Here is an 18,004-nt window from a genome sequence, read left to right as displayed (position 1 = left end):
TGGGCAGTCATGTTGGAACAGGAAGGGGCCGTCCCCAAACTGTTCCCACAAAGTTGGGAGCATGAAATTGTCCAAAATGTCTTGGTATGCTGACGCCTTAAGACAGGGATCCTCAAACTACGGCCCTCCGGCTGTTGCAGAACTACACTTCCCATGAGGCATTGTAAAACTCTGACATTCACAGACATGAGTAGGCATAATGGGAATTGTAGTTCCTGAACACCTGGAGGGCCGTAGTTTGAAGACCCCTGCCTTAAGAGTTCCCTTCACTGGAGCTAAGGGGCCAAGTCCAACCCCTGAAAAACCACCCCACACCATAATCCCCCCTCCACCAAATAATTTGGACCAGTGCACAAAGCAAGGTCCATAAAGACATGGATGAGCAAGTTTGAGGTCTAGGAACTTGACTGGCCTGAACAAACTCGCTCATCCAATGGAAATGCTGCAAAGGGTGGGCCAACTCAATATTGAACCCTACGGACTAAGACTGGGATGACATTAAAGTTCATGTGCGTGTAAAGGCAGGCGTCCCAATACTTTTTGCAATATAGTGTATGCTTTGGGGGGGTGCTGGATTCTTTTGGTTTAACTTGGACAAAATGGCTGCTACCTTCACAGCTATTTGTGAGCCTAGTATGCATGACCATTTCACCGTCCACCGGGGCTTAGTCATAGAGGTAAAGGGCAGAAGTAGGACAGAGGAACCAAATGCATTCCTGGCTGTGAAGATGAGGAGATAAATTTGTGTGCAAACGATTAAGGTGATAAAGTAATTAGATAAGCTATGGGGGGCACAGTGATACCGGCTCTGATGCCTATGCCATGGCGTCTTCATTCTTCATAATGTTATTTACTTGGAACTTTAAAAGAGAAAGGTTGGACGGTAAGTGGTTAATAAACTGTCTGAATTGCTGCAGTTCTCAGGATATGTGTGATGAGCGAAGCGTCTGCCAGCCTGTGTTCTCACAGCCAATCCCACCTCGGACTTGTGACTCTCCCCAGCTTCTGTTACAATCTGAAATATCACATTTGGATAGACCAGACCTTTATACTTCAACCTCCCACCATTTATTTTTAGAGGAAAAAAAAAAAAATGTTAGTGCAATCTATTTCTGGAAGACATGATTACTTGGGTATGATGGTACCACCCAGGGGGAGCGGCCTCTTCATCCCTCTACACTCCTCCTCCCCTGTGTTCTGTCATCAGACTGACCTCTAACCTTTCTCACCTTTCCCCCTTCTACATGCAGCGTGGACTCAAACCCAAGAAGGTGGTGTGCCTGTTTTCTTTATACTCACCGCTTGTGTGGCTGAACCGCTACCAGCGTCATCAGCATGCCATACCCCATTATTACCCAGCGTTCCATGTGCCATTCCACCATGCATGCCCGCTCCCAGCACTGCACGACCCCCCCTGTGACCTGTAACACCAGCTTCGGTATGGCCGTTCTTTTCCCGGAACTGGCTTTATTGTTCCAATGTTTGTGGTTCTGCTTACAGGGACTGAAATGCAAGTGGATCTCCAGCCAAAAATTATTTTAATTTAGGACAGAGTGGAGAAGTGTTACTGCTGGGGGGGGGGCTGGGCTTTGTGTTCCCCATTTGTGAGATTTCCCCTCACTTCCTGTCCTGGTGGCACCCAGGGTGTTGCTCTAAGCTAAACTTCCTGTTTCCCTGTCATTCATTGAGAAGCCTAGCCTTTGATCAATGGATCAGCCAGAACCAGTGGGTTAGCAGAAGTGGGTTCCAGTTGATCTATCATTCAAAGGCCATGTCTCTCAATGGAGAATGAAGTCAGATTAAAAAATAAAATGTTATTGTACTTTTATTATCATTATTATAATAAAATATATATAATTGTATTATTTACCCCCCCCCCCACCCAGATTTCTTTTCACCAATGTCACAGAGACAGGAAGTGAAGGGAAACCTTTACAACTAGGCCACCACATACAGTAATAAAAAGGGTTTATGCAATTGGTAATGACTCCAGCAACACTCTATTCATAATGTCTTCATTCTGGAGCAGGAGACTCCAAAAGTTCTAAGCAAAGGGCCAGTTTACTGACCGAGGAGGGGGGGGGGGGTAGGACTGTGGACAGTGGGAGTGAAAAAAAAAGAATTGCATAGCACCTGTGACCAGTTGGAAGAGCAATAGTGCCCCGTCATTGGTGTCAGTGGGAAGCGTGGTGCCCCATCATTGGTGTTAGTGGGAGGAATAGTGCGCCATCATTAGTGTCAGTGGGAGGAATAGTGCCCCATCATTGGTATCGGTGGAGGGAATAGTGCCCCATCGTTGGTGTCAGTGGGAGGAATGGTGCCCATCATTGGTATCGGTGGAGGGAATAGTTCCCCATCATTGGTATCAGTGGGAGGAATAGTGCCCGATCATTGGTGTCAGGGAGGAATAGTGTCCCATCGTTAGTGTCGGGGAGAGGAATAGTGCCCCATCGTTGGTGTCAGTGGGAGGAATGGTGCCCATCATTGGTATCGGTGGAGGGAATAGTTCCCCATCACTGGTATCAGTGGGAGGAATAGTGCCCGATCATTGGTGTCAGGGAGGAATAGTGTCCCATCGTTAGTGTCGGGGAGAGGAATAGTGGCCCATCGTTGATGACGGGGAGGAATAGTGGCCCATCGTTGATGACGGGGAGGAATAGTGGCCCATTGTTGGTGTCGGGGAGGAATAGTGGCCCATTGTTGGTGTCGGGGAGGAATAGTGGCCCATTGTTGGTGTCGGGGAGGAATAGTGGCCCATCGTTGATGTCGGGGGAGGAGGAATAGTGGCCCATCATTGGTGTCGGGGGAGGGGAGGAATAGTGTCCCATCGTTGGTGTCGGGGAGAGGAATAGTGTCCCATCGTTGGTGGTGGGGGGGAGGAGCAATAGTGGCCCATTGTTGGTGGGGGGAGGAGGAATAGTGTCCCATCGTTGGTGTCGGGGAGGAATAGTGGCCCCTCGTTGGTGTCGGGGGGGGGGGGGGGGAGGAATAGTGTCCCATCGTTGGTGTCAGGGAGAGGAATAGTGTCCCATCGTTGGTGTCGGGGAGAGGAATAGTGTCCCATCGTTGGTGTCGGGGAGAGGAATAGTGTCCCATCGTTGGTGTCGGGGAGAGGAATAGTGTCCCATCGTTGGTGTCGGGGAGAGGAATAGTGGCCCATCGTTGGTGTCGGGGAGGAACAGTGGCCCATTGTTGGTGTCGGGGAGGAACAGTGGCCCATTGTTGGTGTCGGGGAGAGGAATAGTGTCCCATCGTTGGTGTCGGGGAGGAATAGTGGCCCATCGTTGATGTCGGGGAGGAATAGTGGCCCATTGTTGGTGTCGGGGAGGAATAGTGGCCCATCGTTGGTGTCGGGGAGGAATAGTGGCCCATCGTTGATGTCGGGGGAGGAGGAATAGTGGCCCATCATTGGTGTCGGGGGAGGGGAGGAATAGTGTCCCATCGTTGGTGTCGGGGAGAGGAATAGTGGCCCATTGTTGGTGGGGGGAGGAGGAATAGTGTCCCATCGTTGGCCACCACATACAGTAATAAAAAGGGTTTATGCAATTGGTAATGACTCCAGCAACACTCTATTCATAATGTCTTCATTCTGGAGCAGGAGACTCCAAAAGTTCTAAGCAAAGGGCCAGTTTACTGACCGAGGAGGGGGGGGGGGTAGGACTGTGGACAGTGGGAGTGAAAAAAAAAGAATTGCATAGCACCTGTGACCAGTTGGAAGAGCAATAGTGCCCCGTCATTGGTGTCAGTGGGAAGCGTGGTGCCCCATCATTGGTGTTAGTGGGAGGAATAGTGCGCCATCATTAGTGTCAGTGGGAGGAATAGTGCCCCATCATTGGTATCGGTGGAGGGAATAGTGCCCCATCGTTGGTGTCAGTGGAAGGAATGGTGCCCATCATTGGTATCGGTGGAGGGAATAGTTCCCCATCACTGGTATCAGTGGGAGGAATAGTGCCCGATCATTGGTGTCAGGGAGGAATAGTGTCCCATCGTTAGTGTCGGGGAGAGGAATAGTGGCCCATTGTTGGTGTCGGGGAGGAATAGTGGCCCATTGTTGGTGTCGGGGAGGAATAGTGGCCCATTGTTGGTGTCGGGGAGGAATAGTGGCCCATTGTTGGTGTCGGGGAGGAATAGTGGCCCATTGTTGGTGTCGGGGAGGAATAGTGGCCCATTGTTGGTGTCGGGGAGGAATAGTGGCCCATTGTTGGTGTCGGGGAGGAATAGTGGCCCATTGTTGGTGTCGGGGAGGAATAGTGGCCCATTGTTGGTGTCGGGGAGGAATAGTGGCCCATTGTTGGTGTCGGGGAGGAATAGTGGCCCATTGTTGGTGTCGGGGAGGAATAGTGGCCCATTGTTGGTGTCGGGGAGGAATAGTGGCCCATCGTTGGTGTCGGGGAGGAATAGTGGCCCATCGTTGATGTCGGGGGAGGAGGAATAGTGGCCCATCATTGGTGTCGGGGGAGGGGAGGAATAGTGTCCCATCGTTGGTGTCGGGGAGAGGAATAGTGTCCCATCGTTGGTGGTGGGGGGGAGGAGCAATAGTGGCCCATTGTTGGTGGGGGGAGGAGGAATAGTGTCCCATCGTTGGTGTCGGGGAGGAATAGTGGCCCCTCGTTGGTGTCGGGGGGGGGGGGGGAGGAATAGTGTCCCATCGTTGGTGTCGGGGGGAGGAATAGTGTCCCATCGTTGGTGTCGGGGGGAGGAATAGTGTCCCATCGTTGGTGTCGGGGAGAGGAATAGTGTCCCATCGTTGGTGTCGGGGAGAGGAATAGTGTCCCATCGTTGGTGTCGGGGAGAGGAATAGTGTCCCATCGTTGGTGTCGGGGAGAGGAATAGTGTCCCATCGTTGGTGTCGGGGAGAGGAATAGTGTCCCATCGTTGGTGTCGGGGAGAGGAATAGTGTCCCATCGTTGGTGTCGGGGAGAGGAATAGTGTCCCATCGTTGGTGTCGGGGAGAGGAATAGTGTCCCATCGTTGGTGTCGGGGAGAGGAATAGTGTCCCATCGTTGGTGTCGGGGAGAGGAATAGTGTCCCATCGTTGGTGTCGGGGAGAGGAATAGTGGCCCATCGTTGGTGTCGGGGAGGAACAGTGGCCCATTGTTGGTGTCGGGGAGAGGAATAGTGTCCCATCGTTGGTGTCGGGGAGGAATAGTGGCCCATTGTTGATGTCGGGGAGGAATAGTGGCCCATTGTTGGTGTCGGGGAGGAATAGTGGCCCATCGTTGGTGTCGGGGAGGAATAGTGGCCCATCGTTGATGTCGGGGGGGGAGGAATAGTGGCCCATCGTTGGTGTCGGGGGAGGGGAGGAATAGTGGCCCATTGTTGGTGTCGGGGAGGAATAGTGGCCCATCGTTGGTGTCGGGGAGGAATAGTGGCCCATCGTTGGTGTCGGGGAGGAATAGTGGCCCATCGTAGGTGTCGGGGAGGAATAGTGGCCCATCGTTGGTGTCGGGGAGGAATAGTGGCCCATCGTTGGTGTCGGGGAGGAATAGTGGCCCATCGTTGGTGTCGGGGAGGAATAGTGGCCCATCGTTGGTGTCGGGGAGGAATAGTGGCCCATCGTTGGTGTCGGGGAGGAATAGTGGCCCATCGTTGGTGTCGGGGAGGAATAGTGGCCCATCGTTGGTGTCGGGGAGGAATAGTGGCCCATCGTTGGTGTCGGGGAGGAATAGTGGCCCATCGTTGGTGTCGGGGAGGAATAGTGGCCCATCGTTGGTGTCGGGGAGGAATAGTGGCCCATCGTTGGTGTCGGGGAGGAATAGTGGCCCATCGTTGGTGTCGGGGAGGAATAGTGGCCCATCGTTGGTGTCGGGGAGGAATAGTGGCCCATCGTTGGTGTCGGGGAGGAATAGTGGCCCATCGTTGGTGTCGGGGAGGAATAGTGGCCCATCGTTGGTGTCGGGGAGGAATAGTGGCCCATCGTTGGTGTCGGGGAGGAATAGTGGCCCATCGTTGGTGGTGGGGGGGAGGAGCAATAGTGGCCCATTGTTGGTGGGGGGGAGGAGCAATAGTGGCCCATTGTTGGTGGGGGGAGGAGGAATAGTGTCCCATCGTTGGTGTCGGGGGGGGAGGAATAGTGTCCCATCGTTGGTGTCGGGGAGAGGAATAGTGGCCCATCGTTGGTGTCGGGGAGAGGAATAGTGGCCCATCGTTGGTGTCGGGGAGAGGAATAGTGGCCCATCGTTGGTGTCGGGGAGAGGAACAGTGGCCCATCGTTGGTGTCGGGGAGAGGAATAGTGGCCCATCGTTGGTGTCGGGGAGAGGAACAGTGGCCCATCGTTGGTGTCGGGGAGAGGAACAGTGGCCCATCGTTGGTGTCGGGGAGGAACAGTGGCCCATCGTTGGTGTCGGGGAGGAACAGTGGCCCATCGTTGGTGTCGGGGAGGAACAGTGGCCCATCGTTGGTGTCGGGGAGGAACAGTGGCCCATCGTTGGTGTCGGGGAGGAACAGTGGCCCATCGTTGGTGTCGGGGAGGAACAGTGGCCCATCGTTGGTGTCGGGGAGGAACAGTGGCCCATCGTTGGTGTCGGGGAGGAACAGTGGCCCATCGTTGGTGTCGGGGAGGAACAGTGGCCCATCGTTGGTGTCGGGGAGGAACAGTGGCCCATCGTTGGTGTCGGGGAGAGGAATAGTGTCCCATCGTTGGTGTTGGGGGCGGGGGAGAAGGAATAGTGGCCCATCATTGGGGGGAGGAGGAATAGTGTCCCATTGTTGGTGTCAGGAAGGAATAGTGGCCCATTGTTGGTGTCAGGAAGGAATAGTGGCCCATTGTTGGTGTCAGGAAGGAATAGTGGACCATTGTTGGTGTCAGGAAGGAATAGTGGCCCATCGTTGGTGTTGGGAGGAGGAATAGTGGCCCATCGTTGGTGTTGGGGGGAGGGGAGGAATAGTGCCCCATCGGTGTCACGGAGGAATAGTGTCCCATCGTTGGTGTCAGGGAGAGGAATAGTGTCCCATCGTTGGTGGTGGGGGGGAGGAGGAATAAAGGCCCATCGTTGGTGGTGGGGGGGAGGAGGAATAAAGGCCCATCGTTGGTGGTGGGGGGGAGGAGGAATAAAGGCCCATCGTTGGTGGTGGGGGGGAGGAGGAATAAAGGCCCATCGTTGGTGGGGGGGAGGAGGAATAAAGGCCCATCGTTGGTGGGGGGAGGAGGAATAGTGGGCCATCGTTGGTGTCGGGCAGGAATAGTGGCCCATTGATGGTGTCGGGGGCTAGGAGGAATAGTGGCCCATCGTTGGTGTCAGGGGCCAGGAGGAATAGTGGCCCATCATTGGTGTCGGGAGGGGGAGGAGGAATAGTGTCCCATCGTTGGTGTTTGGGGTGGGGGAGGAGGAATAGTAGCCCATTATTGGTGTTGGGGGGAGGAAGAATAGTGGCCCATCGTTGGTGTCGGGGGGGGGGGGAGGAGGAATAGTGGCCCATCGTTGGTGTCGGGGGGTTTGGTGGGGGGAGGAAGAATAGTGGGCCATCGTTGGTGTAGGGGGGGAATAGTGCCCCATCATTGGTGTTAGGGAGGAATAGTGTCCCATCGGTGTCGGGGAGAGGAATAGTGTCCCATCGGTGTAGTGTCCCATCGGTGTCGGGGAGAGGAATAGTGGCCCATCGTTGATGTTGGGGGGGGGGGGGGGGGGATTGTGGCCCATCGTTGGTGTCGGGGGCCAAGGGCTAGATAAAGGCAAGCTAAAGGCCTCCGTTTGGAGACTTCTGCCCTAGAGAATTGTGGGTCTTTTTCCCCTCAGACTATGATCACAGTAACTGTACCTTCAGTAAAGAAATTGCAGTGTGATCTGTGTGTCAAAGCCTTGGAATAATTCACATGAACATGACATGAACATTACTAAAACCTGAGAGTGAAAAATCTGGTGACGCTCTGCATAGTAACCAATGAGCTTCCAGGTTTTATGGTTTTAATTGAGCAAGCTGAAGTTAGAAGCTGATTGTTACGATGCACAGCTGCACCAGATTCTGAGTGCTCCAGTTTTTAATGAATCTCCTCCAATGTGTAGGTAGAGGTTACTTGTAAATCTCCACCTTTTCTACGATGCCTGAGCATGGCCCCGCCCCATTCCACCCCCTGAGCAGTGCTGTTGGGTCTTTGAACCAAGTCTGAAAATAATGGGTATGGAGGAGCACATGACTCTCCTTGCCGTCCCACTTGGTGCCTGGGTAGCCAATCACAGTGGCTGAATCCTGTCACATGGGGGGTGGAGGAGACCCAAATAAACTGTTTCATGTGTGATTTTGTGTATTGAAAGTAAACTTTTACTTATTGATTCAATGTAAGTTACCTGCAGCTGGTACCAGCCTACTTCATCCTAATCCTAAAATGCTTTTTATGTAATAATCTGATGACATTTTAAATAATAACAATAAAACTTGTCTGGTGAACTGGTAATGCTCTCCAGCAAACGGCGCAACTACAAAAGTCAGAAGATCCACTTGCGCAATGTGAGTTCTCATACACGGCAGCCAGATGCGGTTGTGCGTCTGCCAAGTTACCACCTCCTTTATGTCTGAAGAGTCACCAGTCAGATTTTATACTTCCAAGGCAGGTCTGAATGTGATTGGTACATTTTTAATTTTTCACACAGAGTTGGGCTAATATTCATTACTTCCTGGGTTATACTTTATCTCCAGGATGGACACTGGTAGACCAAAGGTCTTTTCACAGGAAGTGATCCCCTATATAACCCCTCCCATACAGAAAGTACTTCATTTTTTTTTTTTTTTTTTTTTTAAACCAGTGTCTGCAAGGTGGATGGCATGGTTGTTTGAGCTCTCTGAGATCCAGGTCTCTAGTCCTACAAACGGTTCTAAAATGAATGCAAGGGATTGACCGATCAGATCCATTTGACACAGGCTCTATATGCTTAGATAAATGGTATCCGAGCCTCACAAAGAAGACTCGAGATCCTGCGAGGTTTTGCCTGTAATGCGGCCTCCGGCGCTGGACCCTGCGAAGTGGAATCCTGGACGCTACAGCGCTAAGGCATTTTCTGCAGGGTGCTGTACAGGTCCAAGGGAGTGGACCCTAAACATGAAAAGGGTACCCAGTCCTTGAAGGTCCTCCAGTTACAGGAACCCGCCATGGTGGGTGAAGATTGGGCGGGTAAGTGAAACCCCTTTTAATTACTAATTGCGGGGTGTCCCAGTGATTGCAACAATTAGTCAAGCTAGCTAGAGGCTGGACACCTGTGTGCAGTGACCATACAGGGGAGTCTTGGGCTAGCTGTAGGTGTTTGAAAAGTGTACCCTTTTTTGCTTGTGTCTGGCTGTTTTTTACCTGTATGATGGCGTATGACCATGCGCCATTTCGCCTTGGTTCACCATGGTACAAGTGCATTCGCAAAAGTGCCGCTGTGCTTTGTTTGGTGGCTTCGCCGCACATTCGCAGTAGCCTTTATCTGGAAGCACGGAGATTTGCGTCATACGCGAATGCAGCCACGGCCGTTCGCTGGGACCCTGCGTGCATGCACAGAACGTTCCGGGGCACAGCCAGCTTATTTAAGCTGTGCATGCCAACATGCAGTGCTTCCAGATGGCAGCTGTGGGACACAGAGTAGGCTCTGAACCAGGCATTTGCAGCGGTTCGTTTCTCCTTACCCGGGTCACGTGAGTCACCAGATGTTGCTTGGCAGCCTAAAGGTGCTTAGCAGGATTGTTGCATAGGGGCTTGGTGAGCCCTATTAAAGGGTCTCCCTTTTGAGGTGTGTTTAACACTACACCCAGGTACTCTCTCTGTGGCTTGTAAATGTCTTCAAAAAAGAAGCGGGACTAACACTACAGGGAAGGGCACACATGTCGTCAGTAGTTCCTGATGAACCTAGTCGTATCCCTAGTGTTGTATCCCTTGAAAGACCAGAGGCTTCCGGGCAATCTGAGCCGCTGCGCCTGTCTGGTATTGTGCCTACAATCAACGCTGCTGCTTCACCCTTTATCAACTAAGGATGAACTGTCCTCGGCCCTAGCCGGGTTAGAGCACAGGATTGCTGGCATGATTGCCTCCATCCCACAGGGTGGCAGGAAGCGTGACAGATCCCCCTTCCCGGAGTCTCCTAGTCTGGAGCTGGAATGGGTTGAGGACAGGATTCTGTGGAGGACCTGGCAGATGAGTCTGTTCTGAGCAATCTGGACAAAAAGATATCCAGTTGACGTCTACCTCTCAGCTGCAGAGGCTTTTGATCCTGACTCTTACTGAAATGGTTTGTTCTGCCTTTAAGTTGCTGAGCCCCCCTGGTCCTCTTTGGGGTCCCTGAGACCTCTTCAGGCCGCAAAGGCTTTCAAAACCCTTACGCCCCCTGTTGGAACAGGCGGTGTATGCTGATTGGAAACATCCTGACAGGACTTTTATGCCTCCTAAAAGAGGTTTTCCCTTTTATATCCCATGGATGAAAAGTTCATTAAGAAGTAGAGCATGCCAGCCGTAGATGCAGCAGCCTCTTCCTTTAAACAAAAACGTAACTTGTCCAGTAGATAACGCACAGGGCTTAAAAGACCCTGTTGACAAGAAATTGGAGTCATTATTAAAGGCTTTCTTTTCTTTGGTCAGTTCAGCTATTCAGCCAGCTGTTGCAGCAATTGGTATCTGCCAGTCCGTAAAGGATCAGGTCAGACGGCCTGACAGGCCTAACCTGGAGGATGATCTGGCTGAAAATAAGACCGATATTCCTTGAGCGCTGTGTTTTGCTGTTGACACCTTTTAACCACTCGCCTACCGGGCACTTACACCCCCTTCCTGCCCAGGCCATATTTCAGCTCTCAGCGCTGTCGCACTTTGAATGACAATTGCGCGGTCATGCTACACTGTACCCAAACAAATTTTTTATCATTTTCTTCACACAAATAGAGCTTTCTTTTGGTGGTATTTAATCACTGCTGGGTTTTTTATTTTTTACAAAAAAAAGACAAAATTTTGAAAAAAAAAATGTTTTTTACTTATTTTTTCTGTCAATAAACTTTAAAAAAAGTTATTTTTCTCCTTCACTGATGTGCGTTGATGAGGCGGCACTGATGGGCTGAACTGGTGGGCACCGATGAGGCGGCACTAATATGCCGCACTTATGGGCACTGATGTGCACTGTTGGGTGGGACTCGGCACTGGTGGGCAGTGATAGGCGCCAATGGTGGGCACGGATAGGCGGTACAGATGGGCACTGATGGGTGGCACTGATGGGCGACACTGGGCATTGATGGGCGGCACTGATTGCCAGCACTGACTGGAATTGCTAATAGGCACTGATTGGTGGCACTTGCTGCCACTGGTGGTCACTATGCTGGCAATGGTGGGCACTGTTTTGTGACACTGTATTTATTGTAATCAGGGCACTGATGATCAGTGCCCTGATTACATCCCTGGATGTCCCCCTGTGAGGAGATGCCACTGATCGGCTATCCTCTCCTCACACTGTGTCAGTATGAGGCGAGGAGAGCCGATTACTGGCATCTCCTTGTTTACATGTGACCGGCTGTGATTGGACACAGCAGATCACATGGTTAAAGAGCCACAGACGCGCCGTGTCCTAGCAACACAACACGATCGCCGTGCTGTGCTCCCCCGTGGGCACGCAAGAGGGGCCATTCTGGGACGCCGTCATATGACGGCGTCCCAGAACGAGAGCTACGCCACCCCACCGTCATTTGTCGGTGAGCGGGCAACAAACAGTTAAAGGATTAAATACAGTTTTCTCGTTTGGCTCTCTTGTCTGTACATATGTGCAGACTTTTGTGGCTTAATAACTGGTCGGCCGAGCTTCCTTGCAAAAAGTTATTGGCAGGTTTCCCCTTTCATGGGGAATGTTTTTTGGTGATCATTTGGACAAATATATCCAAAAGTTTTCTGGAGGGAAGAGTTCTCTACTTCCTGTGAAGAAAACCACAAGGTGTCCCTCGTTTTTAAAACCTCAGGGACTGCTTCCTCAATTGTCTCAGCGCCAAGGCAGTTCTGCCACCAATAGGGCGCTAGAGCCAGGGGCAAGGCCAGGGCCAGAAAAAGCCCTGGGTCCAAGACTCTTCTAAACCAAGCCCTCCTTTTGAGGGTACGCCCCCCACTCTATCAGGTGGGAGGAAGGCTGCTGCACTTTGCGGACATTTGGAGAACAATAGTTCAGGACGAGTGGGTCACCTCAACTATATCCTGTGGTTACAAGTTGGAGTTGCGGGGGGTTCCCCCTCAGAGGTTTCTAAAAGCCAGCGTTCTCTCGGATCCTCCAAAAAGAGACTTATTGCTTCAGGCATTACATCATTTAGTGCATCAAGGAGTGATTGTAGAGGTTCCTGTATCCGAAAAAGGCATGGGGTTTTACTTGAACCTGTTTATGGTTCAAAAACCAAACAGGAACACAAGGCCCATTTTGGACCTAAGATCCCTGAACCAGTATCTACTGATCCAGTCGTTTCGGATGGAGTCTGTCTGCTCAGTAGTAGCCTCACTCCAGATGGGAGACTTTCTAGCCTCCATTGATATAAAAGACGCGTATTTACACGTACCTTTCAGCCTCATCGGAGGTTCCTGCGATTTGCAGTAGAGGAACGTCATTTTAAGTTTGTGGCTCTACCCTTCGGGCTTGCTCCAGCTCCCCGGGTGTCTACAAAGGTCCTAGCACCAGTCATGGTTCTTTTAAGGGCCCAAGGGATCTTGGTGCTCGGGTATCTGGACAACCTCCTGCTCAGAGATTACTCACTACAGGCTCTAGAACAGAGCATACCATGCACGGTGCTGTAGCTTAGGCTAGATCTTAAATACTGAAAAGTCCATTTTGAGACCAGCTCAAAGTCTAAAGTATTTAGGTTTGATCCTAGATAGGGACCAAGCAAGGGTATTCTTGCCACCCATAAAGATCGGTGCCCTGAAGGAACAGGTGCGTCAGATAAGGGGCACCAGACAACCCTCCATTCGGCTCTATATGAGTCTTCTAGGGAGGATGGTGTCCTCCTTCGAGGCAGAGCCCTATGCCCAGTTCCATTCCAAACCTATACAACAAGACATCTTGTTGGCTTGGAACAGAAGAGGACAAGCCCTGGATTATCCAATGTTCTTATCTCCTCGGGCACGCTTAAGCCTAAACTGGTGGTTGCAGGATTGGAACCTACGAAAAGGAAAATCCTTCCTCCCGGTAACTTGGAGAGTACTGGCTACGGATGCCAGTCTTTCAGGCTGGGGAGCGACCCTAGAGGGGCTCACAGCTCAGGAGAAATGGTCAAGGACAGAACAGTTCCTGCCCATCAATGTCCTGGAATTGCGGGTAGTATGTCTGTCCCTACGGTCCTGGATGGTGGAGCTTCAGGACTGTCCTATCAGGGTTCAGTCTGACAATGCCACTGCAGTGGCCTATATAAACCACCAAGGCGGTACCAGAAGTTGTTCAGCTCTGAAGGAGGTGAACCACATACTAGCCTGGGCAGAGGGACATGTGCTGATTCTATGGGCAGTCCATATCCTGGGAGTAGAGAACTGGAAGGCAGATTACCTCAGCCGCCAGCAGATCTGCCCGGGGGAATGGTTCCTACACCCAGGGGTGTTCCAGGAAATTTGCCAGCATTGGGGATGTCCAGAGGTCGACCTATTGGCATCCAGGTTCAACAACAAGCTACAGCAGTTTATGTCCCGAACAAAAGATCCTCTGGCAATCGGAGCAGATGCTCTGGTAGTTCCATGGAGCCAGTACTCCCAGGTTTATGCTTTCCCTCCGATCCCTCTCCTTCCACATTTGCACAGGATTCAGAGAGGGAGTTCCATTCATTCTGGTGGCACCAGCCTGGCCCAGAAGGCCCTGGTTCCCGGAGATTGTGAGACGGACAATAGACGGGCCATGGACGCTTCCACGTCACCACGATCTACTGTCTCAAGTTCCTATATTCCAACCCAATTTACAGTCTCTAAATTTGACGGCATGGCTATTGAAGCCAGGATGTTAAAGGAGCGTGGCATCTCGGGACCAGTGGTGTCTACCCTAGTGAATGCTAGAAAAGCTGTCACTAGGAAGATCTATCATAAGGTCTGGAAGACTTGTATTACTTTGTGTGAAGCCAGAAAATTGCATCCTCGGAAATACGTGATTGGGAGAATTCTCTCTTTTCTGCAGTCGCCTGTGGAAATCAGATTGGCTTTGAGTACAGAGGTCAGATTTTGGCTCTGTCAGTATTCTTCCAAATGCCTTTTGGCCTTCCATTCGCTGGTCTGAACCTTTATGCAGCGGGCAACTCATTTGCTTCCCCCCATTAGATCACGTATGTGTCCTTGGGACTTGAATTTGGTGCCGTCTATGTTACAGAAACCATTTGAACCTATTAAGGAAATTCCATTAGACTTGCTATCACGCAAGCTAGCCTTCCTGATGGCTATCATCTCGGCTATAAGGGTGTTGGAGTTGGTGGCCCTTTCGTGCTGGGAACCATACTTGATCCTTCACCACTAGAGGTCGACCGATATGGGTTTTTCTCTGGGCGATACCGATATTTAGAAATCGCGGTGGCCGATGGCCGATATGTGATGCCGATTTTTTTGGGCCGATATATTAGGCCGATTTTTTTTTTTTTTTTTTCCCTTCATCTCATAAAATCTTACAATTAGACCCCTTTCACGTTGGGGCGTTTTTCAGGTGCTTTTGGGCTAAAAATAGCGCCTGTAAAGTGCCTGTAAAACGGCTCCCCTGCAGCCTCAGTGTGATATCCCGAGTGCTATCACACTGAGGCGATACGCTGGCAGGATGTTAAAAAAAAAGTCCTGCAAGCGGCATCTTTGGAGCGGTGTATACTGCTCCTCCACCACTCCTGCCCATTGAAATGAATGTGCACTGCTGCCGAAGCGCCTGCAAAGCGTTTCGGCAGCGGCGCTTCAGGGGCGCATTTAACCCTTTCCATTCCGTCATTTTAGCGGCGCTATTCGGCTGCTAGCAGGGCGCTTATAACCCAGCTAGCAGCCGAATAGCGCCGCTAAAATGACGGTAAAGCGCCGCTAAAACTAGCAGCGTTTTACCGTCAACGCATGCCTGCTTCAGTGTGAAAGTAACCTTAAGTGATACAGAAAATTTTTTACATTTAAACATTTATTAAACAAAACAAACTTCCAATCAGTTCACTTGTATGTAGAATTTAGATTAAAAAAAACTAAAAGAAAACTATATCTTAAATATTAAATACACAAAAACAGGTAATCAAAACTTTTGGATGAAAAAAAAATGGGCTAACTTTACTGCTTATTTTTTTTTTTTAATTTATTAGTGTATTTTTTAAAAAAATGTTGCAATTGAAAGACCGCTGCGCAAATACCGTGTGACATAAAACATTGCAACAACCGCTATTTTATTCCCTAGGGTCTCTGCTAAAAAAAATATATGTATATAATGTTTGGGGGTTCTAAGTGATTTTCTAGCAGAAAATACAGGATTTTTACTTGTAAGCAACAAGTGTCAGAAAAGATTTAGTCTTTAAAGTGGGGTTCCACCCAAAAAAACAAAAATACCTGAAAAATTCTAAAAAAAAAAAACCAAAAAAAATTTGGATTTTTTTTTTTTTTTTTTTTTTTTTTTTACTTGCCTCTAAATGCCTGTTGCTAGGTGGTCCCTTGTAGTCTGCCTCTTCCTTTGCCTGGGCTGGTGACATCACTTCCCCCTCGGCACAGGAAGGGCTCGGCTCTGCTCCTTCCCTCCTGTCAATCATCTGGGACCCATTACAGGTCCCAGGTGATTGAGCGGCCAATCACGGCGCGCGGCGCCGCTCGCGCATGCGCAGTGGGTGCCAAGCTGTGAAGCCACAGCCCGGCGCCCACAGTCGAAATGCCGGCACCGACGAGCGGAGGGGGTGGGGGGGGGCGAGCGGGGCTTCGATCCCCCGCATCGCTGGACCCAGGGACAGGTAATTGTCCAATTAAAAGTCAGCAGCTGCAGTATTTGTAGCTGCTGACTTTTAATTTTTTTTTTTTTTTTTTAATGGACCCCCTGGGTGGAACTCCTCTTTTAAATGGTTAAACTGAGAGCTTCTACACATGGAGCTCAGTTCATTCATAAGTGTAAACATTGTATCTCTTCAGGTTCTTTTAATCAGATTTGGCTGCCCAGAGGAGGAGAGAAGAGCTTCACAGAAGTTTTCAGGCAACTTGTATTGACTTCTATTACAGAAGTCATTTGCAAGTCCGCTGATATCGGCCTTTTTTATCAGCACAATCAGCCGATGCTGATTAAGTAAAAAACACCAAATATCGGCGATATATCTGTCGACCTCTATTCACCACAACGGGGTCGTGTTACGACCTGTTCCATCCTTTTTGCCAAAAGTGGTGTCAGGTCAGCCTTTCATTTTCATTTCATTCCTTGGATGTTGTCCGGGCAGTCAAGGTTTATTTGTCTAGATCTGCAGAGATCTGAGGATCGGACTCCTTTTTTGTTTTACCAAAAGGAACCAAGAAGGGGCTGGCAGCTTCCAAGGCTTCCTTTGCCAATTGGGTCAGTCAATTGGTCATTCAGGCCTATGGTCTGAAACGTAAAGCTCCTCCCTTTAGGGTGAGAGCTCGTTCTACCAGAAGTGTAGGAACCTCCTGGGCTTTTCGCCATTGGGTATCTATGGCTCACATTTCTAAGGCTGCTACCTGGTCTTCAGTGCATACGTTCACAAAATTTTTATCAAGTGGTTGTTCGAGCAGCCGAGGATTCGGCTTTCGGCCGCAGTGTACTGCGGGCTGCCGTATAAGGTTTGATATTTTTTGGCAGGGTGTCTCCCTCCCCTCAAGGCTATTGCTCTGAGACCTCCCAGGAGGTAATGAACTCTGTGTCCCATGATGTATGAAAAAAAGGATTTTTTTTGTCATGCTTACCTGTAAAATCCCTTTTGAGGTCATCATGGGACACCAAGGTCCCTCACCTCTTTTTGAGGATTCAGTGCTTGCTACAAAACTGAAGTACTTGCTGTATGGGAGGGGTTATTTATATAGGGGATCACTTCCTGTCTAAAAACCTTTGGTCTACCAGTGTCCATTCACCTGGAGATGAAGTATAAACCAGGATGTAATAAAGATTAGCCTGACTCTGTGTCCCATGATGTCAAAGAAAAGTGGTTTTACAGGTAAGCATGACAAAAAAATCCTATTGTAGAAGCTTCTTTGCACTGACAAATTGAGGAGGCTTTCTGTAAGTGAGATGGGGGGGGGGGAGATTTCCTGTCCTGCATCACAAGCAGGGGTTCCCAGATCACCAGCATATAGGCTGGACTGTGCCTGATAAAAACTGGAGGCCCAGGCAATGTGCAGGGCGTACTGTGTTTGTCAAGGTATCCTTTCCATTTGATTTGTAGTGGGACTAATTTGGGAGTGTGGATTATTTTTAAAGATCGCTATAAGTCTACTGTACCAGCAGATGGCAGTGTTGTACAGGCCTGTTCCATTTACCTCTGGCATAGCTCATCTATCCTTCCAGATACCTGGGTCTTCTCTTCTGCTCTGAACACAGGGATATCGGTATACATCGATCAACTCGCAGCTCAACCATAAAGAGCGTTAACTTGATGTTGTGGTCTACTGATGTATTTACTGTGTAGAATATGGCCTCTAGCCCAAAGGCTGTGGACACCAAATCATCACTTCTATGTGAGCTTGTTTTAAACATTCTTCTAAAACCATGGGGATTATTATGTAGTGCCCCCCCCTTCCTCCTTTGCAGCTTTAAAAACCTAAACCTCCACAAGATTTTGTGTTATGTATGTTGGAATTTGTGCCGATTCAGGCAATAGGGCATTTGTGAGGTTATGTACTAATGTTGGATGAAAAGACATGGTTCACAATTGGTATTCCAGTTCATCCCGAAGGTGTTCAGTCGAGTTGAGGTGTTATGTGCTGATGTTGGAAGAGAAGACCTTGCATCCCAATGGTGTTCAGTAGGGTTGAGGTGTCGGTTACTGATGTGGGAAGAGAAGACCTGGCATCCCAAGGGTGTTCAGTGGGGTTGGTGTGTCAGGTAATGATAGGTACTGATGTTGGAAGAGAAGACCTGGTTTACAATTGGTGTTCCAGTTCATCCC

General features: G+C 50.1%; 1 protein-coding gene across 1 annotated transcript in view; it reads left to right on the top strand.

Annotated features, from left to right (window-relative positions):
• Positions 1–18,004, top strand: part of DCTN1 (dynactin subunit 1) — a gene marked incomplete in the record, with an annotated part of 191,365 nt that overhangs the window by 74,213 nt on the left and 99,148 nt on the right. Inside the window, 1 exon segment of the mRNA XM_073618867.1 lies at positions 1,251–1,271. Coding sequence (XP_073474968.1) covers positions 1,251–1,271 — 21 coding nt within the window.

Source organism: Aquarana catesbeiana, linkage group LG01, assembly GCF_042186555.1.
Source record: "Aquarana catesbeiana isolate 2022-GZ linkage group LG01, ASM4218655v1, whole genome shotgun sequence".
Lineage (NCBI taxonomy): Eukaryota > Metazoa > Chordata > Amphibia > Anura > Ranidae > Aquarana > Aquarana catesbeiana.
Note: the sequence above shows the minus strand (reverse complement) of the source record. Positions and strands in the feature narration are given on the sequence as shown.